The sequence below is a fragment of the Camelus bactrianus genome, chromosome 2, assembly GCF_048773025.1.
Source record: "Camelus bactrianus isolate YW-2024 breed Bactrian camel chromosome 2, ASM4877302v1, whole genome shotgun sequence".
Taxonomy (NCBI): Eukaryota; Metazoa; Chordata; class Mammalia; order Artiodactyla; family Camelidae; genus Camelus; species Camelus bactrianus.
Window position 1 is genome coordinate 59,070,464 of NC_133540.1, and position 26,609 is coordinate 59,097,072.

Below are 26,609 nucleotides of genomic sequence, written 5' to 3' on the forward strand. Positions count from 1 at the left end.
ACACTGTAACTACCTGTACTTCAATTAAAAAAAATAGTATGTAAATGACATTTTAAAAAATTAATTAATTAAAAAAAATTGGGGGGGGTAATTAGGTTTACTTACTTTATTTTTAGAAGAGGTGCTGGGGATTGAATCCAGGACCTGGTGTATGCTAAGCATGCACTCTATCACTGGAGCTATACTCACCCCCTGTAAATGACTTTTCTATAAATCAAATTGTATGTTCCTATTAAACAATGGTTCTAATAGGGAGTTAGGGGATTTTTCACATTACCTGGGATATTCTCTTAAACTGCTGACTTAAATGATGGTTTCAAATAGTTGAAAAGGGGCTCAAAGAACTCCTAGTAAGCACACCCCCTCCTCTCATCACTCCCTGCCCCACAAAACAAATGGCCAGAGACTTGTCCCATAAGGAGGCTCTGAGGATTGATTATCTATCTACCCCTCCATGAGGACCAATCTCATCATGCCTGTGTTTGGGCTGATGTCAGTCTCCACATTCTGGCTGTCTTCAGAGGACAAACCTTTCAAAAGGTGACTCTTTTTGGTCTCAAACCCCAGGTGGGCATCCCTCTGCTCCTCATTTGTAGACATCCAGGTTATTCTAAACTTCTTCCAAATCTCAATTTCAAGCATCCCATATCCTGACCACCACTTTCTGTCTTTCCAGCTCATTCCTTCTGTGAAAGTGGAGATTTTATGTTTTGGGCCTGGAACAATTATCTAGCAAGTATTTAAGTGTTTATAAATATCTATTAAATGAAGAACAAAATATCCAAAGACAAAATATTTTCTTTTCTTAAAGCAGAAACAGGAAACTCTGCATTGTAAAATTACAGTATTTAGTTGCCCTTAGAGTACTGCAGTTTTTCCTAATGTTCAGTGAGATTCTCTTTTGCTGGAGGGAGCAGGGTATGGGGACACGCACAGTCCTGGGGGTGGGCTCGGGTGGGAGTAGGTGGTGGGTGGGGAGAGCACTTGACTTTTACTATTAGCTCTGTCACTAATTAGTAATTCACTTAGGGTGAGTCATTAAACCTCTCGTTTCCATCAGGGAATGTGAGAGTACTTTTATTTTTATTCAAAGCAAAGAGATCTACCAAGCACAAAACCAGTAGAAATCACTCACCACACACATCAAGAGCCTTTTTCCTTCCAAAGTTCATCTATGGGACTTTCATACTGTATACGATAAGACTTTGTTCCAAAATCTAAGGATCATTCATAGTTTTTATAGTAAATAAGCTTTTAGTAAATGAGAAATATTTTTCATCAGTATAAAACCACTCTCAAAGTTCAAGATGATAATCTTAAAGTCAATTAAACAGAATAGTCACTTATGTTATGAAAATTTTCTTGCTATCAATGTGCAGGAGAAAATGCCTAATTGAACTGAGAAAGATAAATTAAGGTTATGATTAAGTCAGTAATCATATATATTTTGAAAGTAGCATTTATCTTCAGAATACAAATAGAGTTAAGTACTTGGTAATGTCCACAAATTAATGACAACTTATTCACATGTATTACTGACTGAAATGTAGTATCATTGCATTTCCCTGAGCAGTAAATTCAGTACATCCTATACGTAAAAGTATCACCAACTCCCCCTACCACAAACACACAAACATCAAACCATATTTTGTCAAGCAAAATATTTTTAATTAGTAGGCTGATCATAAATAAATCCACATAAAAGATTTAACAGAATTACAAAGAGTTTTGCATTTCTTTTGTGGACTCAATTCATAGTATGCCTTAGTCAACCTCTCACTCTCTAACTGGGACAAAAAGAGTTGTCATCCAACAACGCAGCACAGTTTAAGCGATTCATATTCTGTAAGTTACATTTTTACATTTCTTTACAAATGTAACATTTATGTACATTATATATATTTTTTTCTATAGTTCATGTACTGAAACTATTGTTTTTACAGGGAAAATATTGAATTCATTTAATGAATATGAATCATTCCTTGTTAAAAAGTAATTCATATAAACAAGTAACACAGTACCACTGCCTTTTGGCATCTCTTTGTCAGAGTTCAAGTCCAAAAATGTTATATTACTTATAAGAAAAAGGATTTTATCTAATTTTACATTATGACATATCATTCCACATAGCTACCTAAGTTTGCTGGCTTGCAATGAACAGAGCACTGTACTGCTGCACTACTGGAAATGTGTAGAAACCAATTCGAAATATACTTGGTGCGACAGCATCATCATTATCATTAATTTAGGGTGAAGAAAATCTGCCACATTCTTTCTTCCTCTTTACCTCTTGCCAAAGCCTCAGACAGGGTGCTGTGCTATGCTATGTATTGTCTCTCGTAACAACAGATGCCTTCATTTCAAATTTCCTATGTGCTTCTCTGACAGATTATGCTTTACCTAGGTTATAGATCCTCTTCTTGTTCAATTTTACCCCACTTCACTTACAAATCTGCTGCTGAACATGAAGCAAAAATTCATAGTAAGAGAATGCAGCTTCTGTCCGGTCTTCAATCAAATGTTGAAAAAATTCTGTTTTAGCAGGACTCTCATCTCTGAAAAAGAAGAAAGGGTATTTATCTTAAAATGCACATTATTAAAAAGAATAGTTATACATTTTAAAAATTACTAATCATGAGGACTTTATGAAAATGCATAGGGGATATTAATCAAGTAACAGCATTCTACCACTAGAATTTTGATAATATTTAAATATAAATATAAATATTTTGATAATATTTAAAATTTGCTTTGTGGGGGAGGGTGTAGCTCAAGCAGTAGAGCGCATGCTTAGTATGCATGAGGTCCTGGGTTCAACCCTCAGTACCTCCTCTAAAAATAAACAAATAAATAAACCTAATTACCTCCCCCCACCAAAAAAAAGAAAGAAAGAAAAAACAATTTTTTAAAAAAATCTGCTTTGAAGACAATTTCACATAGATTGGACAGGATAAGACAGTTTTAGTAAGTTACACAAGTACTTACTTTACCACGTGAAGAACTGGGCTTAATGGTCTGTTGTCTCTAAGCCAAGTTATGAAGGATCTGGCTCTTTCTGATGAAAGTGTGTCTAGCTCTGGAAGATGTGTCTGATAAAAAAATGTAATTAGGAAATTATTACCTTTCTCATAGACTCTGGCAGTATTAGAACTAAATCATGATTGCCACTTCCACCAACCAGCCGCCAGCACTCTATTCCCAGCCCCAACAGCACAAGCAAACACATTAAATTTACATTGTTGACAAATCTGTTTATGTTTTCTTGACTAAGCCAATAAGACATGTTTAATGATATACATGTCACTGATATTTTACCTGAATATTATATTTTTTCTGGATAAGTCAATAAAACATACACATGTCACTAGTAGTGTGTTGCACTTTTATATTTCTTCTAAAGAAGTATCAAATGAAGGGGTTATCACTAAGTTCCAAATTCACTTAACAATTATACCCTATTCTAATAATAGCCATTTTTAGAGAATTTTGTTTCCTTTAGTCCTTAAAATTTAAGGGCAAGGAATTTTAAAGAATAGTGTGAGTGTGTAAATATATTTAAAAACTATATGCAAGACTATTGTAAAAAGACCTAAATAGTCTATTTACATATACATACATACATATATATGTGTGTATGTACATATACATACATAAAGTTCTTTTTTAAGACAACGTAATAGTAAACTAAATAACTCAAAGAATATGGTATGTAAAAATTTTAAATAGAAAAGTTTGGGTTAATTATATTTATAATTTATATCAATGTTTAAAAAGTAAAAGAATAGAATAATTTCTATTTGATATAAATTTTTCTAAGATTTTTCTAAGTATATACTGCTACTATTATATATACACAAACATTTTTGAAAATATAAATGGATCATTTTATGTATACTATTCTCTTCAGGCTTGTATTCTTTTTAATAAATGCATAGCTATTACTACATATAAAGACTTCCACGAATATCTATAGGGTGTATTCTTAGGAGTAAGTAATTTACTTTGTGATACATACTATGTGATTTTAATTTTAACAGATACTGCCAAATGGCCTTCCAAAAGACTGTATAAATGTACGGTCCAATCAATTGTATTTAACAGGCCTGTTGACCTATTCCCTCTGCATTATTGCCTATTATCAAATTTTAAAATCTTTACCATCTGACAAAAATCTGAAAAGAAATGACAAAAAGTGAAAAGAAATGCTATGCTGTTATTTTATTTTTATTTTCTTAATTATGAATGAGGCTCAGCGTTGTTTCATATGGCCGCTACTATGTTTTCCCCAATGAATTGTCTGTTCAAATCCTTTTCCCATTTTTCTTTTCTTATTTTTGAGGCGGGGGGGGGGGTGTCTTTTCCTTAAAGATTTGTAAGAGAACTTCTTATCCTAGAGAGATAAGCTCCTTTCCAGTCATATGACTTAGATAATCTTCCAATTTTGTTGTTTATCTTTTGGCTTTACTTATTTTACCAGATAGAAATGTTTCAAATTTTTTAATCTTTTCCACCACTTACAAAGGCCTTACCCATTTTAATATAACAAAGACTTTTTTTAACATTCCATTTTTTCACAGTGATTTGAGATGATTTACCACATTCTATTTTTCGTGAATTAGATCCATTTCTGAATTCAATTCTGTTTCACTCATATGTTTATTGTGTCAGTATCACAGTGCTTAAATAACCACAGCTTTAAAATAAAGTTTCCTGCTTTATTTAGTAGGACTTATTTTTCACATGATTTCCCCTTTGCTGACATTGTCTCTTTTCAAACTTTTCCTTACTATCCTCATTTGTTGAGTTTTAGAAATGAACGCTAGGATTAATGTGTCCAATTTAAAAAATTCAATCAAACTGTGAATGTGGTAAGAATTACATTGACTTTGTATTAATTTTGGGAAAAAGGACATATTTACAATGGACTATCATTTTAGTCATAAAACAATGAAGTACTGATACATGCTACAACATGGATAAACCCTGAAAACACTGAGAAGTAAAAGAAGCCAAACACAAAAGGCCACGTGTTGTGTGATTCCATACATATGAATTGTCCAGAACAGGTAAATCCATAGAGATACAAAGAAGATTAGTGGTTGCCACGGGAAAGCAGGAGGGGAGAACTGGGGGATATAGGTTTCTTTCTGAGATGATAGAAATGCTCTGAAATTAGATACTGGAAATGGTTGTACAACATTGTGAAAATATACTAAAAACTAATGCATAATATACTTTAAAATGGTTAAAATGGTGACTCGTGAATTCTATCTCATAAAAATATTTAAAACAAGGAAGTAAAAGTTAAAGCTGTATAAAATGCACTGACCATTTTCTGTGGTATTGATGCAAAATTAGGATACCCAAGCACATCCTCTATAAAGTTATTGTCACAGCTTTTTCCAATCCAAATGTAAAAAGCCTAAAAATAAAAAAACAACAAAATATTAATACTCCCTTTTCTCAAAATTATCAAGCATAAAAGAGGTAAAGTATACTAATCCAAAACTCAAATCAAGTAGGAACAGACATTAAAGTAAAAAGGAAACCTGTGATTGGCACATTTGGCATCTACATCCAGGAATCTACAGTGCGTCTAGATTTTTTTTTTTTTTAACCATCTTCCTTACTTTTTCCCCAATAGGAATGTAATGCTTCGACCAGGGTAACTGATTCACTATACTTCCTGTCCACTAATTCCATTATTTCAACTACTATCTGTACTTTAACTAATGCCCCCCGCCCCTTGCCCCATCCCGTTCTGTGGCTGTCAGGATCCTTTTCCTGATCATGAGGTATCATTTATGAAGCCATCTTGACCATTCTGACACCCTTCACCCCCACCCTGTCTGATGACTTCTCCTGAACTCCTAATCATTAATGGCATTTCAGACAATGGATAAAGTTGAACTAGATAGACTTTTGAGGTTCCTTTAAATTTTATGAGTCTGTACGATAAAATCCTTGAAGACAGGAATTTATCTCTTTATCAAGTATGTATCATCCATGACACCCTCTGAGCTTCTAATCCATGTTTCACTGCCTGATCTGTGATAATAGAGCTGGACCCTGTAAGTGTTTCTTCTTTTACCAGCCAAAATGTTAAGCTTTGTCATCAGACGGTGCTTACAGAGCCACAGTCCATGAGGAAAGCACCTTCTCTCGTCAGTTTCTCGGCAGACAATTTTTGAAGAGGTGGCTGAGGCACAACTCTGTCGTTAACATGTATCGCACCCTGAAAAGAAAAAGATGGAATGTCAATGAGCTTACGCTACTATTATCACAGTTTGGAAGTTAATGGCCACTAGCTCTTTATGAAATGACATTTGAGAATTTTGGAGGATGCAAAAAATTACAGATGACCTTTGAACAACATGGATTTGAACTACATGAGTCCACATATATGCAGCTTTTTTCAAGAAATACTACAGTACTACATGATCTGCAGCTGGTTGAATCTGTGTGTACAGGACAGAGGATATGGAAGGCTGACTATCAAGGGTCACTATATTGGTAACATATTTCCACCTTGGCTGTAGAATCAAGACACTTAAATGTATTTAAATTAAAAGACACTCAAGTATATTCAAATTTAAAAGATAAAAACATGAATATGTAAAATGATCTGGCCATTTCCTCCCCTGCTGGGATCAGGATATGTTAGAAGTATGACTAACATATCTCAGTAACAAAACACACAGAAGATTCCAAAGAGTGGAGTTTTAACACAATGAAGAAAAAGAGACTACATAATTCCATTTTAAAAATACTATTGGATACCAGATTTGGTTTATAACACTATAATCAAAGTTGTGCTCTGATCATATCAGAAACAGTCAGTATCTCCAAAATTTAAGTGGACGTGCTCACTCTACAACTTAGCTTTGTAATAAGTATTGTAACCAAACCCACAAGGTGAATTGCTTTTGTATGAAACTCTTTTTGAAAACTCCATAATCATAATTGTATCCGATAGTCCTATTGTCCAACTAAACCGATGGCTAGTGTTCTTTTTTAATGTATTAGTACTACAGGGGAAAAACAGAAGAAACTGTTACTCATACATCATCTTAGCTGTAGAATCAAGACACTCAAATATATTTAAATTAAAAAATTTCAAACACACTAAAAGAAACCATACCTCATCTGTCAATCTGTCTATCCTGTATAAGTTGGGGTGAATCATTTTCATTAGATGAACAAGCGGCTGACACTTTATCTGACACATGGCATATACACGGTCATCCAGGCGTGTGCTTGTACCAGTTCTAAAGGCTTTCTACATGGAAAAACGATACACATCACTCAGTAAAACACAAATATAGTGAACAAATATTCACATCAGAGAGACCTGGATTCAAATCTCAGCCCTAACATTTAATAGGTAGGTACGTGAGCAAGTTAATTAGCTTCTCAAAGTTATGTTGTCATCATATGTACGTACACCATTATTTAAGTTGCCCCCACATGTTAGAGTGAGAGTGTATGGTTCCATGAGAGTCATCTGTATTTATACACCTTCATTTTCCACTGATCTTTTCCTGTTCTTCAAAGTCTTCCAATGCTAAGCTGTATAACCATCAATTAAATATTTAAAATCCCACAGAAAACTGAGATTTCATTTCTTCACCTATGTATCGAGAATTTCAAAAGACTTTATTAAAGTTAACAGTGTATAGAAAACTACCTGTTTGAGAAGGGCCAGTACATAGAGAGGAAACAACTTGAGGGAGCTGGGTGCTATCAATGCAGAGTGCTGTAAGTTTGAGACAGTTGAACCATATGCAGATAATGAATCCACCACAGCGTTCACTAGGGCATCTCTTGCATCTGATAGGCTTGATGAAATTGATCGATCCACAGCTATAAAGCAAACAAAATGGAAAGGTATTTAACCAACAGATGCCAATGAATACTACAACATAAAATTTACATGCATTATTTAAGAAACCAACAAAAATTTCATTTTTAGGTTAGAAAAATACATTTTACTTGCTCCCTCATTACACAATTTTTTGGAACTAAATCTGAATAAACCTGACAATCAAAACAAATCTAGATTGCTTTCGACCTTTTTGTTTTAATCTTTTTTAAATTTGAAAACATAACCACTACTGATATTAGAGAATGTGTATCATCCACCTACTTCTGAGAAAGCTCTTGGGGATATTTCCATTACGCAAACAGAAGTCACATGATTAAGTATCACTCTTTTCTGCGTAAACAATGTAAGTTTTGTGAAGTGAAATATCCCTTATTACCCTCTAATATGTCCTTTGTCAAAGCCTTCCTAGGTCAACAAAAATAGAGGGCAAACTAAACACAGGTTCTCATACAGACACTGAAGAGCCAGCTATCAGTGTGGAACTTATTTTCCTCTATGTATATAAGATTTGGGAGTTGGATGGACTAGAGGTCCAGCCTGGGCTCTTGGATTTACTAGCTGTGCAAGTCTAGGCAAACTGATTGACCTCTCTGAGCCTCCATTTTTTTGTCTCTGAAATAAGACCTATTAAAATAAAAATGACCTACATATATGCCCAAGTACTAAAAATAAGATTATATTGAAAAATAATTATGGTTAGCTATAATTAATTTGAAATACAGACACAAAGTGATAGTTAAAATATTGGAATCCTTTAGTAAAAATACTATTATCCTTTTTCCTAAAATGAGTAATAATGATTATTTTTCTCCAGGATTACACGGAAAATAACATGGTTCATTTTACATATACATTTATCTAAAAGGTAGATTTGTTAAAAACAAAACACTCAGTGTTATATTAATTCCCTAACAAATTGTTTTTAAACTCACATACAGTAAAATTTACTTTTTTGAATATAGTTCCATGGTGGTTATACATCAAATGCACAGCCATGTAATCACTGCCACACTCAAGATATACAACAGTTCCATCACCCCAAAGGTATTCCCTGGTGCTGCCCCTTTGTGGTAAAACTGTCTCTGCCCCCAACCCTGATAATCACTGATCTATTCTTCATCCCTATAATTTTCACTTTTCCAGAATGTAATATAAATGGAACCACAAGTATGTAGCCTCTTTGAGTCTAGCTTCTGGCACTTAATATAATGCCTTTGAGTCATCCATGTCCATTCGCATACTAACAGTTCATTCATCGCGAAGTTGTATTCCATCGCATGGAAGTACCATAGTTTGTCCATGCATTCACCAGTTGAAAGACATTTGAGTTGTTACCAGTTATTAGTGATTATGAATCCCACAAAAGATTTTTAAATTAAAGAATTAGTGAGAAATATAAGAACAGTCCAATTCACACTGCTGCAAATGAAAATGTAAACCATACATACCTTTTTAAAAAACATTTTTGTTTATTTTAACTTTTTTGTGTGGGGGAGGAAGGTAATTAGGTTTATTTTTAGAGGAGGTACTGGGGATTGAATCCAGGACCCTGCACACGCCAAGCATACGCTCTACCACTTGAGCTGTATCCTCCCCCAGATATGTACTTTATAAACAAGGGATTTCCAGGGTAAAAAAAAATGCCCAGGCTTCAGTTTTGAGGACAGAAAAATATATTTCACCTATTCCTTCACTTTTTCACTCACCCATGTTTGCCAGAAGGCAGATGGCAGCTTGTACATCCACTCCTGCATATACGTCTGCTAGTGAACTTACCACTGGCAAGCAAAGCGTATGCACTCTAATTCTCCGCTCACCTAATGAAAGGATAAGTCCATGTCATTGCAACATACATCAGACCAACACAGAAATAAATCAAACAGATCAAAGTATTACTCAAGTTATTGTTTTGATTAGATTAAATCACCAACAGGATTCTGAAAGTTTTACAATGAACATGTCTTAAAGAAAATTAAATACCTTCTAAATCTGAACACAGAATATGAACATATACTGTATTTTGTATACAGCTGAACATTAGATTTTGGTTTTTATTTTATTATCACTCATTCTAAATTACATGCAACATAGTAAAACGTCAGAAAACTTAAGACTATGAAATAATAAATGTAGGCTTCAAACGCCATGCAGAATTCATGTTACGGGGAAAGAAATAATGTTCAGGATGACACAGGTGGATTCGGTATGAGACATTCTGGTAGTGTGATCCTGGGAATACAAGTCTTCCACAAGTCAAAAAAGGTATTATTTAAAGAATCAAAAATAAGTTGAAAAAAAAGACTGGAACTTATATTCAATTAACTAATACAGATTCCATTACCTCCCATCGTGTGTTCATTCATTCTCCCCATTCTCCCAGCCTGTGAAAGGAGGAGAGAATCACTGCCACAGGTTATATTTCATTTCTGTTAACCTTACCTTTGCTTGACGTATACAGTAGGGCTGTCTGAAAGCACACTAAGGAAGTATCTGTCAAACTTTCTTCAATTGACAGCTGTACTGCAAACCCAGCATCAGGATTGATGTTGGCAAGGGATAACAGATCAGTGGAACGGACGAAGAAGTTTCCATGAAAAGTATGCATTGAAAGACCTAGGTAAGAGGAAACTTGTCATAAAAGATGAAGTAAGAGCAGTATCTTAGGCTAAAGCTACTTTTTAAAATAAAAAACATCTCTGATTTTGAATCAAAAGGATAACTGGGGAGTAGTACTGGAGTGTCAGTGGAGGTTCTAAAATACTAATTCAAAAAAAAGCCCAGTGCAGGTTATGCAAAAGGAGACTACACATTTAACTTGTATTGACAACTAATCTTTTAATATTTCCTCCTTTGTGATCTAAAGTCAAAGACCTAACATATAAAATTAAACCAATGAAGCTTTTACTGTACAACTTACTTAAGAATTAAAATAAAGGATGAGAATCCTTCCAACATTCACATAAAATGAAGACAATACAAAACTGAAGACCATCTGAGATGATTAGGAAGGCAGACTATTAATTTGACAATTTTCACTTAAAATTGTCCCTATTCCTCAAATTCTTCTGAAATCACCTCCAATATGGGCTTTCTCTTAGATTCTTCCTAATAAAGCAAAACACTACCTTTTCCCACTTACTCAAATTACTTAAAAAATTGGGCAATGGCTATTCAATAACTATATATATATATATATTTATAACAGGATACGGCTAACTGAATCAAGCAGAAAATCCTTTATAATTATTATATGTAGTCATAGTCAATATATGAATGTTTATTAATTTTGACAAAAGTATATAGTACAAAGCATAATTTGTATTATTTCATACCTTTAGTACACCTTATTCTCATAACAGCTTCAAACCCAATTTTTCTTGTGAGATATCGTTTTAGGTCTTTTTGTAACTTCTCTGCTTGTGAAGGATTGTGCATATAGTGGAAAGACGGATAATAATAGATGCAGCCTGCAGAATACCTGGAAATGCAAGCTTTAGAGAGAAATATAAAAAGAATTACCTGCAGAAACAATAATATCCTACTTGTCCATATCCTATATTACAAAGTGCAGATTCTATATTACAAAGAAATCTAAGTTATAATGAAAAAAAACCTAAGCTGTTAAAAAAAATGAGGATAATATATAACTCTGAGAAACACAAATATCTGTAAAATGTAACATATGGTAAGGTTTACTGTTGAGCAGAATGATAAGGGAACTATGTTTTAAAAACATAGCATTTTATATTTGTATAGTGCTTTGAAGTTTACCAGTAATTTTCATAGACATTATCTAATTCACGTATGTCTCCCCTGAAACTATTGAGAACTTAAAAGTTTAGATTTAACTATATGCTAGAAATATTTATGTAAACAGATAAATACAGTAGTATCTCCTTACCTAGAGAAGCGAGATCAGAATACTGTGAACTTAAAAGGAACAGGTCCACTGCAGTCTGCTGCCCTGAGCAATCTAAGGCGAGTTTCTTATAAAAATCAGTTGCAGGGCCAAGATGCTGTACAACCTAAGTCAACAGGTCATAAAGTAAGAGCTAGAAACCCTGGGAATAATTGCTAACATCTATAAAGAAAGCACTTATGTGCCAGCACAGATGTTTCATATAAATTACATTATTTAATCCTCATAGTAATATGTATCTCATAGAGTTATCCACATTTACAGATGAGGAAACAGACAAAAAAATGATAAAGTAACTTGATCAGTTCCATAGTTGTAACATAAAGTCAGGAAGTCTGGCTCCAGCGTGACTGCTGTTAGCCATTATTATATGTATACTGCTAAGCAAAAACACGAGAGAGTAACAGATTAAGGAAGGCTTTTCCTGTTGGTGTGAGGACACTTGAGCTGAGGAGATGGCACTGGAGAAGAGTTAAGAATGCAAAAGCCAGGCTCCAAGTTCTTAATTACTACACTATACAACAATATGTTTCAATCTTCTTAATTACAGTGCGTGATTATCGTATTAGAGTTTCCTCAAATATAGAGGAATATGCAATACAGAACAGATACTTACGCTGTTGAGTGCCAGGCAGAAAGAGAGCATTTCTGGAAGTTAAATGAGGGGACAAAACCCACAAAACTGTATTGAAGAATCAGTAAACACTTTCCTGTGCTCAAAACACCTCAGTATTCTCAGTGGATTTCAATGGGTCAGTGAACTGAATGCTAGCTGTACTTGTTGATGAATTAAAATATACTTGCTCCAATTTATTTTGAAATTAGCTCCTTTCTCAAAAGCAATTTAAAAACACAATGTCTATAAAAAGTAAAATATGGTGCTGCTCTTCTCTAGCAATGTGGTGAAGAATAAAAAAGCAACAATACTTAATGGTGGCTAGAAGATGAGAGTCCTTTAGAGTACAGGACGGTAACAACCCCAATAAATAAAGCACAATAAAAGTGTAAATACAGTTTACACTCCCTAACCCAATAATCCACTTCTAGGAATTTATCTTAAGGAAAAACTGAATATGTGGCTAAAAATTTTATGACACTATTAAAACTGTTAACTCATACTCATAACTGACATTATTAAAAATGTTTAATTCACACTCATAACTATTTGCAATGGCATTTTCTTATCTGTAAGTTGAAGTCAGACAAAACTTACGTACAGAACAAAAATGATTGTTCTAGTAAAATTTTTATTTGAAATAAGGGATTACAATACCCTGACCAAATCTCCATGTAAAACTTAAGTAATATTCAGTCTCATTTTCTTTTTTTAAATAATGAAAACACTGGCAACAACTATTCAACACTAGGAGGCAATTAATTAAATCAAGTTTTCACGTTTACTAAAAAATATTTTTAAAGAGAATTTTTAGGGACCTCAGAAAATGTTCACTATATACTCTTCAGTGAAAAATGTCAATTAATAAACATGGTATACACATGTAAGGCCCAATTATGCTTACTTGTATGTATTTGTGTAACTAAATGCTATTATCTTAACAGTGAGATAATTGATCATTTATATTAGTTTCCATTTTCCAAGTTTTATATAGTGATTTGTATCACCTTCATAATGAAAAAATGTATTAGTATGTGCATGTTAAATTATAACCTCAGATCGTGAGTATTATCACTTGTGAAACAGAAAAGAGCACTGGAGCCAGAAATTCAAGTCACACCTTTACCATTAAACAGTTACTTAACCTTTGGTAAGACTGTTTAATCTGTTTCCTCATCTGTAAAATAAAAGGGTTGGGGTAGATAATGTATAAATCTCTATAACTTGTAAACAAAGTTATAAAAAGAACACAAGGCAACACAATAACAAAGAAAGATTAATTTGAGTTAAACTGTCTCACCAGTTTTTTTCCTTACTATCAATGAAGTGGAAAAACAGAACAGACACAGTCTTAGAGGCAGAGACACGATCCTGAGCATGACAGAGAAACCAATGTAAAATACCTTTGTGCTGGATCTCTGATTAGGGTCCTCTCTGGACTGCAGAAGGCCTGCCCCCAAGGAAGGCAACTGTGTCTGAAACACAGACACACGGCCGCCTGTTGGAGACATTAATTTAAAGGCAGCCTGAAGTGCAGGACCCAGGGCGCTGTGTGTCTCTCTTGTGTTGGTGAACATATTTGGTAATGCATTCAGTAAGTCTTTTATAAGCTGGAGAAACAAGGATTAAAAGTTGAATTACTGGGAAAGCAAGGCAATATTCTTCTTTAAAACATCCCAGAGTATAGTATGTGCCACTACATTTTAGGGGATGGTAAACTGAGTAGTCAACAATGTGCTACCTACATTGTTTACTGCAATGTTGATATAGTCCACGTATAACAGATGTTCAGCATTTTAGTTATCAGTTGAAGTAACAGAAATATTTTAATACTTTAAGGAAAAAAAATCATTCTCACCTCTTTACTTTCATGTAGATTCACAAGCAAGCTATCCGGTGTGGGCAGGAAAACATCTATAGGAAAAACATGTATTTTAACCAAAAGATAAATCAGGTCAAAAGAATTTCACATTTAAAAATCTTAGTTTTTTAAAGGCCATACATGTAATGGGTACAGTGATAGTGCTTTATTAACTACATACACTCTGTATTACACACGTGTGTGTGCTTGAGCGTGTGTAGGTATACACACACAGGTGTAAAGAACTTATAATCACGTATTTTCCAGGAAAACAATGATTTTAAAACAAATATCAAAGTGCGCCAAATTATCCTTACAGCATTATGACATGAGGTATTGTAAAATACAGTAGCCTGAATTCCAAACTTCTATAGTGAAAAAGACTGTTATTTTATTCACTGCTTACCATCTATATCAGACACAATCAACATTTGAGGCTGTGATAATCCTTCTTGTAAGTTGTAGAAATGAATAGTGCTATCAAAGGTCATGAATCCTATTCTTGTTCGTGAATCGCCAGGAAGCCTAAAGATACAAATGACAATTTAAAATTCAAAGTGCTAAGTAAACAAATTTTATTAAAAACAAAGGATAGTAAACTAAGTCTAAGAATAACCACATATGCTTTTTAAAGAAAATAGAAAAGTTATCCCTATCTATACCAATGTATATCAGCGGACAGCAAACATGGAACTTTCCATTTTCAGATGAAACCACTGACATGTTTAATAGAGTTCATGCTTCAGAAAATTGAACTATATTCAAATAATAAACCAATACTAAAACTGATAATGATTAAAACCAAAGATTTCTTGCTAACTTTCCTGTGAAACACATTCCATTAAGTGAAAAAGTACTCATATTTTCAGTAATATTATAAAAATGATGTATCTTGTTTAAGCATTTTAAGGAGAACTAATGCAAATCAGATTTTAACATGTAAAATTTTAAATAAAAACCACATTTAGGAACATTGAGACATTTCATCTATCATCAATCGTTTAAAATTTCCTGTTAGAACTCAGTATTCAAAAGCCAATGATACAAAAAAAAAAAAAAAAAAAAAAAGATACAGCAAAGAAGAACAAATTACCATTTAAAAGCCTGTCAAGCTTTCTTCATTAATAAGATAGATGCTTTATCTTGCCAAAGTATATTTCTAAGTACCACCAAGTATGTTAACTGTTATTATGTAATCTGTTGTTTTAGCAATGTCTTTAAAATATTTTTGAATGTTACAGGATGCCAAAATAGTGTGCATCAAAAGCAAAAAGCATTATTACTATTATGAGTGGTCAATCAGGCTACTCAGATACAGTCTGCAAGCTCGGTCAAAAAGCCTGTCAGAGAACAGAATACAACAAGCCATGTGGGTATTTAGTTTACAACACTGGTCAAGATTTATGTTGTTTACACAGACTAATTTCTTCACTTCTTTGAGATTTCTAAGGTCACTGAGTATTAGGGCTATTTGTTACCAATCAGATTGGAGGCAGCAAATTCCTTTTTCGCAAAGCCGCAGCCACAGCCCTTTCCAAAACTATCATACTACCTTGCTGCTATCCTATCACCGTTTCCTTTTTTTTTTTTTAACTTTCCTAATACTTTTATTTTCCACTGTAATATTATATATATATGTTTTTTCTATTTTCCATTCCCAATTTTATCCTTTTGGTTTTGCATAGTCTATTTAATTCACAAATAGTCACTCACCTTCGTTGGACTGGCTCCTGTTTCTAGGGCTATATCCTCATACTTTCCCAGCAAGTTAACGCTGCAGTTTTAAAAACTATTTCTTTGCAGGGGGTCTCCCATTCCCACCCACTGCTATAGGTATAACTGAATTAAGTAATTGTGACTAAAAAAAGGACAAATGCTTTAATCAAGGGTAAAGATATGAAAAATTTAGGTTACTAACAGAAACAAAAAGCAGACCATTGAATATCCTTGGAGGTTTTTAATCTTGAATGTCTCGATGTTACTGGTTTATTCACAGGCCAAACCCAGTGATGTGGAGGTTATGGTGACTAGAGCTAGCACGCAGTAGAGCAAGAACCCTCAAACTCGAATGGAAGATGAGGGCGAAGAACCTTTTGGAATCACTAAGAGTACTTCAGACAAAATATTCACACGTGACCACCCCCACACTGCTGCACATGGCAAGAACCACCGCAGCAGTGGTTCTTACTGACAATCTTAAGTTACACTTCTTACGGGTGTTGGAGAAGAAAAAGAAATGTACAGAAACAACTTTGTTTTCCAGAGATTTGGAAGATTTATCTTTTAACACGGTTAAGGGTCTCCTTTATGACTAATACTGGTAGACACAACGCAGGAATTAGAGTCAGGTATAAGCAACCTATCCTATACTCTGTTTCCACTTTCAAAATAAAGCTCATTACTAATGTGCCAGCTCAGTTCCTGGCTTCCTGAAATATTCAGCACAAAATCAATTCCCTCTTTCCCTTTATCTGTCTCATTCTATCATTAGCTTATTGAAAACTCTCTTATAAAAATCTCCTTGCACAGGCATGATTTACAGCTAGATTTCTCTCTCTATCCAGATCCTTGCTATCCTGGCCAACTCAAAATTTCTGGGTCCCTGTGCTCAGAGCTGCTAAGTCAGAGGGATGGCTAGATGAGACCTAAATTCCTTACTAAGTATTAAAACTTTTATGACTTTAAGATTCAGATACCAAATCATAAATCATAATAATCTAAGTAGCAGGAGCTTTATTCTAAGGTAGACAGGAGGCATTCTTTTCATGATAAATTAAATTAATCAAAACCAGCTCCATAAATTGCTAATAAACACTTCATATTTAAATACATTTATGTATATACAATCATACACACACACACACACACACACACACACACACACACATATTATGAGTAAAAAAAAAAAACCTCTTACTTGTCTAGATTTTCTAACAGTGACTGGCACAAAACTGTCAAATATCCAGCCTCCACTGCATTATGAGACACATCTAAAACAAACAAGTAAACTGCGGGTTGAGGAGGACGAAGCTGAAAGGAATAGAAATAATGCAATTTATTCAGTAAGTACAATTTATTCTCTTTATATCACAATTACTACTAGATACGATTCTGGATTAAGCATTATTAGGCAGTGATTACATATAACGGTTAAATAAATAGGCTAAATTTCTTCCTGATAGAGTGTTAAGTTTATTATTTAATACTAACCTCTGTATCCCTTCCCTACTCTTAAAACATTTTTTTTTCAACCTGACAACCATCAGGACTATTGAGTCACCTGGTAGCAGCCAAATCCCAAGGGTTAAGTGCCAGGTGCAAACAAAGTCCCTGTGATGGCACTCTAAGTACGTGAAATCCTATCTGCTAGAGATACATAAGAAGTATATATATATTTAATATGTTTATTAAATATTTATATTTATATGATAAAGCATTTATGGGCTAAATGCTATGGTGCTGGGGTTAGTATTTAATAAACTCCAGAGCTGGGGAGGGATGGGGCGACTGGGGTAGACTGGGGACACATGAAATACATTTAGCAAAATGTTGATAATTATTGAAGCCTGGTGATGGGTTAATGATGGTCATTAAACTATCTTCTCTTCTTTCAAGCATACTTGAAAATTACTATTATGAAAGTTAAAAAAGGAGGAGATATATATATAAACTTCAAAAAAATATGCCAACGAAGAATGGTAAAAATTAAAGATTACTTCTTGCTTCACCACTTCAATTAGATAAAGATTCCTAAGGAGCCAGGGCAGAGCTGGCAACATAATAAGATGTACAGAAAGCAAGAAGTTGAGAGTAAAAGTGACCAAGAGAAAGTTTACTACAGTTAATATGGAAACAGACAAGAAAATAGTAGTTCAGTGGGCAGATGCTAAATTGGACATAAAGGACCATAAAAATCACAAGAATAAGTTAAGAAATGGGCCAAGCACCAGGAATTCCATACATATTAGTTGTCCCTGTTCACATTTTCCCACTAGCAACACTTTACATTTATACGGACAACAAAGATTAGAAATGAAGATACAGAAGAAATGCAAGTTATTATAAAGATACTTGAAATGAGTAGAAACAAAAAGATGATGAGCAGAACTAAGGCCAAGAATTTGTTTTTGTAAGTGGAAAAGAAGAATGAGATCTGAAGAATCAGTGTAATTAAAGAACAGGGGAAATTTTATGATTAACTGGGAAGAGCAGAATCAGAGTGAAGCTAACATCCATTCATCTTCACATCTGCACTGGGTGTACCAGTAAAATGGTGTTATCTTTAAGGGCCTGAAAAGTGCAGATGTGTTTTTTGGCAAAAACATGAGTTTCTCTGTTTGAGTATCTTAAATATTAAATACTAAATGATAATTAGATTATTTATATTTATCCATACAAGCAATCAAATCAAAATGGCAACAAACTGCAGATGTTGGTGCCCTTCATGAAACGTTACCAATGTTTCTTAGTGATATAATTGCATTCTTCCAGGAGATCTATAATATTTACAAAGAATTTTCTATTTGTTAAGTATAAACTTCCAGCATTATTTCAAAAAATTCATATCACAATTTTAAAATTTAGACAAGAATTCACTTAACAGCAAACTATAAATGACCAGTACAATTGTGTCCCACAACTAATTTCAACACCGAATAGTTACCATGTAATCTGAAGAGGCAATGAACTCCACTGTTGAATTCTGAACTTCTGGCCGTTTATGAGGCTCTCCATAAGACCGGGTGATGGGGTTATACATAAACTCTTCAGGAACTAGGTAAGATTAGGAATCCAGTGTAAATTTAGTAACACAATTTGTAACTAAAAACATTTATATGCCTAGAAATAAACACCTCTATCATCAGAATTTATGAGGTTTACAACAGTTCTGTGAACACCTAATGATAAAAACCAACCTCTTACACCCGCTTGAAAAAAATAAATCAGAAGGATAAAAAAAATTTATTTTCTGAAATCAGGTGAGAAAACCTGGACCCAGGTAACTCTGCTTCTTAGGCTTGTGTCCCATTTACTATACCCCACGACATGGAAAAGAAATCAGACAAACACAAATTTGCAAGCAATTATACCAAGAGGACCTAAGAAATGACTGAAGAGGACAAACGGATACACACGCACGCTTGTGTCCACATGCACTGGCAAAGATCTACACTGAGCTGAATGGACCAAAGGTACAAACAGAAGACAATCTCAACTTGTCAGGGTCAAGCATACTTAGTCTGCATGACCTTCGCTGCCAATTTCATGAATTCCTTTTACTTTGCCCTCCCTGTCACTCTCCTCATTATCAGTTATACCCCTGGCCAGATAAAATGAAGCGTCCCTAGACTGTATTCTTTCCATTAAAAGTGACATGAAAGTTTTTAAAGCAATGAGGATAATGGCAAAAAATGTCAAAATGTTTTAAATAAATTATACACAGTTTTTTAAGAATCTGAAACTCACCATCATTAATTCTGTAGCACAAATTGCATTTCCATCTACGTTGATCAATGAAGGATACAAAAGGGTTGATATATGTTCGACAAGATCGGCACCTCACAATGGTATTGGATGTTATTACTGGTAATTGCTAGGAAGTAAAATAAAGATGTTGTAGCAGACAAAGCACCCGAGGGAAAAATGGACCACAGACTGCTCTTCTCCACATACAGAACAGAAACCACACTTGTTTTTTGAAATTGAAGCATTTTAATAAAACACACGAGTATGCTGAGGAACGCAAGCAGCAATCTAGCTTTCTCCCTCTTCTGTCACAAACTATCAAATAATACCAAAGTCAAGTCAAACTGAACGTAATAAAAGTTACTGGCTGACAAGAAAAGTCTTGTTGGCCAAGAAAATACAACAACTCAGAGCTTAGAGCTTATCAGCTAAACTCAAGAAACAACAGTGAGAAACATATACCATATAAAAATGCCTTTGTCTCTGCTGCCTGACTGCCCCTCGCACTAGACCCTAAGGCACTGTGCAGTAGACAACCACACAGTCCTGGTGGGGACTGCAGCCACAAGAAGCCAAATACAAAGTGCCTTAAAGAAATACATCTCTTTATGCTTAGCTTGGAAAAGGAACTTTATATTCAACATAAGAAATTCAGAAAATACGAAATATTATTCTGTCTCCCTGAACTAACCCCTGATTGGAAACTTAAAAAAGTTAACGTTTTCATCCAATAAACTTGACATGTTTAGACTTTATTATTACAAAGGTTATTTAGTTAATATAGTTAAGAACAATCATGCAGTCCCCCCCACCTCAACTGGAGAGCGTGGCTGGTGCTTCCTTTACGTTTAATAAAGAACCCCTAAAGTTTATATATCGTCTATGGCCTTTTCAACTTCCAAAACTAATTTTTCAAAATCCAACTCAGTTCTCACCACTTGTAGAAAAATTCTGCTACTGTACCCAGAAGGAATCTCTTCCCATACTGTGCTTACTACCTAAGTAACTCACAGAATTTGATTATGTTACACATATTAGTTATCCGGAACAGTAATTACTTGTTTTCACATCTTTGTCCCTTGTTAAATAAGAATTTCTTGGGGGCAAGGCCAATGACTTAATCATCTTGCTGTTTACCAGTGCTTAGTTTAGGGACTGTCACAAAACACGTGGCAGAAAATGTCTGCTGAATTGAATCTGACAGAAATGATTAAATCTAACTTCAAATAAAAGAAGATGAAAAAAATCTAAGAAAATACACAATCTGAATACCTTGCACATGAGCACAAACATTTCTGAGGATGTTACTTTACCGTTAGGTCTCTGAAGGGATGTAACAACAATCCTAAAGGAAGCTTAGCTTTATTCAGTAAAGCCTGTGTCTGTGGAATATTTGTCAAAGTACACCGAAATGAACTGCAAAAATATAAACGACATGGACTATGTTAGCTATCAGAAAACAAAACAAAACAAAACAAAAAAACTGAAGTAGCTAGTTGTAAACAACTAAACATTTAAGGGCAAACTCGTAAAAATCATCTGGGTATGTTACATAACCATAACTAGGAGAATTCTGATTACTTTAAACAGGCATGTATGTTATTTATGTCAAAAGACCTAAATTAAGGAGTCAACATTTTCATGGTGGAGAAGTGCAACACATTAAAAAAAAAAAAAAAAACAACAGTAACTCTACTATGACTAGCAGGGCACGAGCAGGAGGAGGTAGAAAATACGAGTGAAAAGATACACCTCTGCACCTTTAATGATGCTGTTCCTGCTTTACTGCCCATTTTTCACCTGTTGAACTCTGACTCTTACTGTGAGACTCAAAGTTATAGCTTCACATGAAACCATCCGCGCCCCGATCACAAGTCAGAAGTAAAGACTTCTTCCTCTGTGCACTGAGATCTGTTTATGCTTCTATGGTATCAATTAGTCGGATCTGCTAGCTGGCTGTGCACTTTGTTTATATCCTCCACTGGAGATCAGAGATATTTTGTCCCTGTGTCACCCTGGTACTATTCCTCTCACAGAATAAGTGCTTAAAATTTATTAAGTTACAAATTAAGGTCAGCAGACATAGAGTCAATAAAGGAACAATCCAAGAGATAAGAGGCTGAGGTACTGGAAACCAGGACAGGAGTTCCTAAGAAGAGTGTTGAACAGTATGTAGAGATATCCAGATACGTGTTGACTCTAGGCTGGTGGTGTTCCTTGAACACGCCAAGCTGGCTCCTGCTTTGGGACTTCAGCATTTGGTGTTCACGTAGCTTGGCACACTCTTTTTCCAGAGTCACATCTTGCTCTCTTGTTTCATTCAAATTTCTATTCAAGTGTTAACTCCTTGCAAAAAACGTATCCTGACTCAATTAAAAATAGTCACCCTCCACCCTCACTACTCCCTACTTCATAGTAATCTCTGAAAATACATTACATACTCACTGGTTTGACTATTCACAGTATGTCTTCCCTAATATGATATTGGCTGCATGAGATCGGGAACTTTGTTTCTTTCATTTACTGCTTCATTCCCAGCACCTAGCGACAGTGCCTGGCACTTAACTTGGAAGGCATTCAGTATATATTTATTGAATGAATTATCTTAACAATAGCAGACACAGTTACTATTCCTGTTTTACAGCTGACAATACTGAGAACTTAAGAGGTTGAATAACTGGGACAGTTTCATGGCTACTTATCAGTGGAACCAAGGTAAGAACCTAGGTTTTTCAAACTCTGAAGCATACACTCTAAAGCCTATTACTCTGCTTTGCTATTTTGGTAAGAGATTTTTTCATAGAAAACACATAACTGAGTAGAAGCATACACACCATCCCCTACCTGTGTGACCCCTTACACATGTACATATACTGCATTCACCTACTTGGGGACGCCTAACCCATCACACACAGGCCGTGATCCACACACCTACTGCCCTGACAGCAGTTTACATTAAGGATGGGCAGCTCTTCTCAATCTAGAATCAGTGATTATACATTTTTATAGATATGATCTTGGCACTCACTGATGGGGGGCTGGCAATAGACTGTGGCAGAAGAGGTGGAACCCTCAAAGCATCTCCATTTCCTGTTTCCTGTATTGGAAATCCATATAAGGCAGTGGCTGAAAAACGCTAGAAAACTATCGCCTTAAAAAAAAAAGCCTTTAAAGAACACTAATTTTCCTAATGCAAGGAAGAAGATAATGTTGTCTGTGAATCAGAGTTTACTTTCTGAGGAGAGATTCCAGAAGCAGGAGGTCTTCTAAAAAGCATCCTAGTCTTAGGAGACAGAAGGACCGAAAGCAGACAAGAACGGAGAACTTTTAGTTTTGGGGGCACTGGGAGGTGAGAAACAGAGCTCACCCACCTAAAGGATACACCAGGGGCTGTGGCCACCAGAAGGAGGCTGCCTGCTAAACTGTTCCACGAGGCAAGGAAACACTCAAAGAAAATCTAAATCTAAATTCAGGCTGGATAAATAAGCCTGGGGTCAATGGTCTTCACACTCTATACTGAGTGGGAAAAGAAAATTCAGAGGAAAACGTATCTGAACCTGGGGTCTACATAAGTGAAGTCTGTATCCTTTTCAAGCAAAGATTGAAGGGCATAAAATTTTAAAGATTTCGCTTAATTTAAAAGACATCAGAAGTTACTACTGGTGAAAAGTGAGGAAAAAAGAAATTTAAGAAAAGAAAAATATAGTTAGATTTGGGTTCCTAAGACCCTTCACTAAAATAGAAAAAAAAAATTCTGAAGCATTAGGTGATAGGGAATGAGACTGAATGGCAACAGAGATGGGGACAGGGACAGGTGATCTGAATTGAGTTTTACATCTGGAACTTCTTTACAGACTAAATTAGAAGAGTTTACGTTAACAAAACTTCCAATCAAGGAATTAATATCATATTACTTTTACTATTTTTGAAAGTCATACAGTGTTTTTGACAAGGTATCTTACTTACTTAAGATTTTAAATTAAATACTTACTCTGGGCTACAATTCAATTTTCTGAGGTCTAAATTCAAGTTAGGTACAGGAGCCCAAACAGGAGTCATGGGTAAAATATTCCTCTCTTGAGTAAGGTTTACAGGTCTCAAGCTCTCTGGCTGTGAGGAACTCTGAAGACTCAATCCTCCCAGACTGGATGACAGTTGGTTCATACCAGGATACTGCTGAAAAGAGCAACTCAGAATGAAACAGAAGAACAATATAACAAGCATAAATAAAACTTATAGTATACATAGGTTTTAAGCATACAGAAAAGGCAAGAAGATAAGAAAATTTAAATCTGGCTTTGTAATAGCAGGATGACTTAATAGAGCAGCTCACAGCTTAAAGCATTCTTGAAAAAAAAAACTCAAAGCAAAATACTGAATAATTTTAAAACTTATTTGCACCATTAAATTTCACAGCAAAACTTCAACAACAATGCTTTCAATGTCAAAGAAGTTAGTTTCTCTGAATACACTTCATACTAGAAAGGCAGGATAAATGCTTGTTTTCAAGTTTTTTCAATTATCAATTTTCAGAATGAGTTGATGCCAGAGAAATGTACTATGACGTTCAATGAGTTTTGCTTTCCTCATTTTTTTGTTTCCTCTGTTATATATTTAGTATTATTATGAACTCACGGCTCTTCATCAACTCAAAGTGACTTGGCAAATTAGGGTTATTATTCACTTTGATGCCCAAACTACCCAATCTTTGGCCAGTGAGAGCCCCTTCAAGCTGGCCTGAGTGTCCTTTTGACATGAACTCATTAGTCTTTGTTAGCTTCCTTGCTTTCTGGCATAACGTTTTGTATTATTCCTCCTTCAGACCTAAAGTTAGTCGTTTATCCAAAAAAGAATCTTGGTTCCTTTTAAGTAGGGTTGGAATCTAGAGACCATAATCTGGATAACAAGGGTGTTCATTGCTAGTGTGCTGTTATTACTTCCCGCTTCTATAATAGGTAGAAATAGAAAACATACATTTTTAAATAGAGGGAAAAAAATAATGAGTTTACAAAGACATTTCCAATCCAAATTTTAGAAAATGGCATTCTAACTTCTTTGGTTTTATGTCTGTATCTCTTCACTTTCACTGAAAATCTTGACTCCTAATGGTAACATCCTTATTTTATCCTATGATATACCAAAATAGTTGCAAAATAACAATACCAATACTGTTATAAATGTGAGGTTATTAAATTAAATGTAAGATTTCTTTGTAGCTCTTTTTGTCCTTAGATTATTCCCCACTGAAAACATACCAAATACTGTTTTAAGATTAGCTAGAACAGTGCTTTTTTCCTGTATCAGAATGTATCCAACTTGATAAATTGGTTTATTTGTTTCTGTTTGCTTTTAATTTTTAAGGATTGCTGTCTACCTTTTTAACTTCAAAAAACTTTTTGAGTAAACATAAAATTTACATAATTTACAAATATAAACTAATACATACACTGCTCTAAATATGACCCTTTTTTTAACCTAAAAAAATGTCCTGGCAATAACTCTATGTCTATATATAGAGATTTTCCACATTCTTTTTTACAGTTACTGAGCACTCTATTATGTGAATGTACTGCAGAATTCTAGCTAATAAATGCAGAATGATAAATTCAGGAAAATCACTATTTTACAATCCATCCTGAAATAAATGATGCACGTAATGGTCATCTGGAATAGATGATAAACAAGTATCAATAGATGATAAAGTCACTAAGTGAAAGCTTCATGAGGAACTTCACAATGAAGAGATCAGGCTGTCACCATATAAACCAACTAATCAATCCCAGCACCACTAAAAGTGAGACAACCAGATATTATGATGTACACAGAACCAAAACGTATCATATTTTGGCTTAGGGAAATAAACAAATGAAGCAATAAACCCAAATATAATCAAGCCATTAGATCTAATTTCTAGTCCATAGGAAGTATAACAGAGGAACAAGTTAAATGACACCACAAGAGGCAATCAGCAAAATTCAGAATATGGGACATTCTACAGGACAACAGACCCAGTTTTTTCAGAAGATCAAAGGCATGAAAAATGGGCAAGGATGTTTGTTTTAAAATTAAAGAGAATTGAGAGGCATAAGCAAATACAATTAGTAAACCTTGTTTAGATTCTGATTTGAACAAACCAACTGCAAAAAAGCAATTCTGAAATGAGGCAAATCTGAATATGGACTGAACTTTAAATGACATTTAGAAATTACTATTAATTTTGCTGGATATGACAGTGGTATTGTGATCTGCAAGAAATGATCTTTTCTATCTCCCCGCCTCCTCTTGCCCAGGATTAGCTTTAAAATCCTCTGCAATAAAAGGTGTGTGTGTGTGTGTGTGTGTGTGTGTGTGTGTGTGTGTGTGTGTGTGTGTGTGTGTGTGTGTAGGGGGCAGATGAAACAAATACAGCAAAATATTGACAGTAATTGAAGTGAGTGATGTTAAGGGGGAGAAAAAACCTAGATAATGAAAAGGATTCTGAGTTTTTGGTAGAGCTCTAAAGGATGAAAGAAAACATCATTATATGGATCCAATAATAGTGTATAATAGAAAACCCCAAACAAATCCAAGTTTAGGGTAAGAACTTAAAATTCTTTAAGAATTTAGGATATAAAATAAGGGTAGGATATTTAATCAATGAGAAAAAGACTATTTAATAAATATCATTGAAATTAGAGCCAAATATTTTGGGGGTAAATGAGATTTATTATTTACATTATATATCAAAATAAAACCTTAAGTGGATTAAAGATACAAAAAGGTAATCACCAAAAAACTAAAAAAAATTTTCCTAATCTTAAGGTTGAAAAGAGCTTTTAAAGGATACAAACAAAGGTGAAAACAAAAAAAGCAATAACATGAT

The 26,609-nt window shown here is 34.4% G+C and overlaps 1 protein-coding gene across 4 annotated transcripts in view; it reads right to left on the bottom strand.

The window, feature by feature from the left end:
- Window positions 1-1,646: 1,646 nt before the first annotated feature.
- The window catches only part of SEC24B (SEC24 homolog B, COPII coat complex component), a 72,079-nt gene continuing 47,116 nt past the window's right edge, over window positions 1,647-26,609 (bottom strand). For 2 of the 4 annotated variants that reach the window (XM_074342478.1, XM_074342497.1), the window contains 18 exons: window positions 23,739-23,920; window positions 21,061-21,163; window positions 19,748-19,874; window positions 18,945-19,054; window positions 17,199-17,311; window positions 14,688-14,806; window positions 14,279-14,334; window positions 13,824-14,030; window positions 11,787-11,910; window positions 11,218-11,376; window positions 10,325-10,498; window positions 9,592-9,702; window positions 7,688-7,863; window positions 7,142-7,279; window positions 6,131-6,235; window positions 5,330-5,422; window positions 2,986-3,089; window positions 1,647-2,555 (listed from right to left, as the gene is read on the bottom strand). In XM_074342478.1, the coding sequence (XP_074198579.1) occupies window positions 2,441-2,555; window positions 2,986-3,089; window positions 5,330-5,422; window positions 6,131-6,235; window positions 7,142-7,279; window positions 7,688-7,863; window positions 9,592-9,702; window positions 10,325-10,498; window positions 11,218-11,376; window positions 11,787-11,910; window positions 13,824-14,030; window positions 14,279-14,334; window positions 14,688-14,806; window positions 17,199-17,311; window positions 18,945-19,054; window positions 19,748-19,874; window positions 21,061-21,163; window positions 23,739-23,920 (2,316 nt within the window). In that variant the 3' untranslated portion in view covers window positions 1,647-2,440. Of the gene's footprint in view, window positions 2,556-2,985; window positions 3,090-5,329; window positions 5,423-6,130; window positions 6,236-7,141; window positions 7,280-7,687; window positions 7,864-9,591; window positions 9,703-10,324; window positions 10,499-11,217; window positions 11,377-11,786; window positions 11,911-13,823; window positions 14,031-14,278; window positions 14,335-14,687; window positions 14,807-17,198; window positions 17,312-18,944; window positions 19,055-19,747; window positions 19,875-21,060; window positions 21,164-23,738; window positions 23,924-26,609 lie in introns of all 4 variants that reach the window. The other 2 variants (XM_074342468.1, XM_074342488.1) reach the window with 1 other exon arrangement.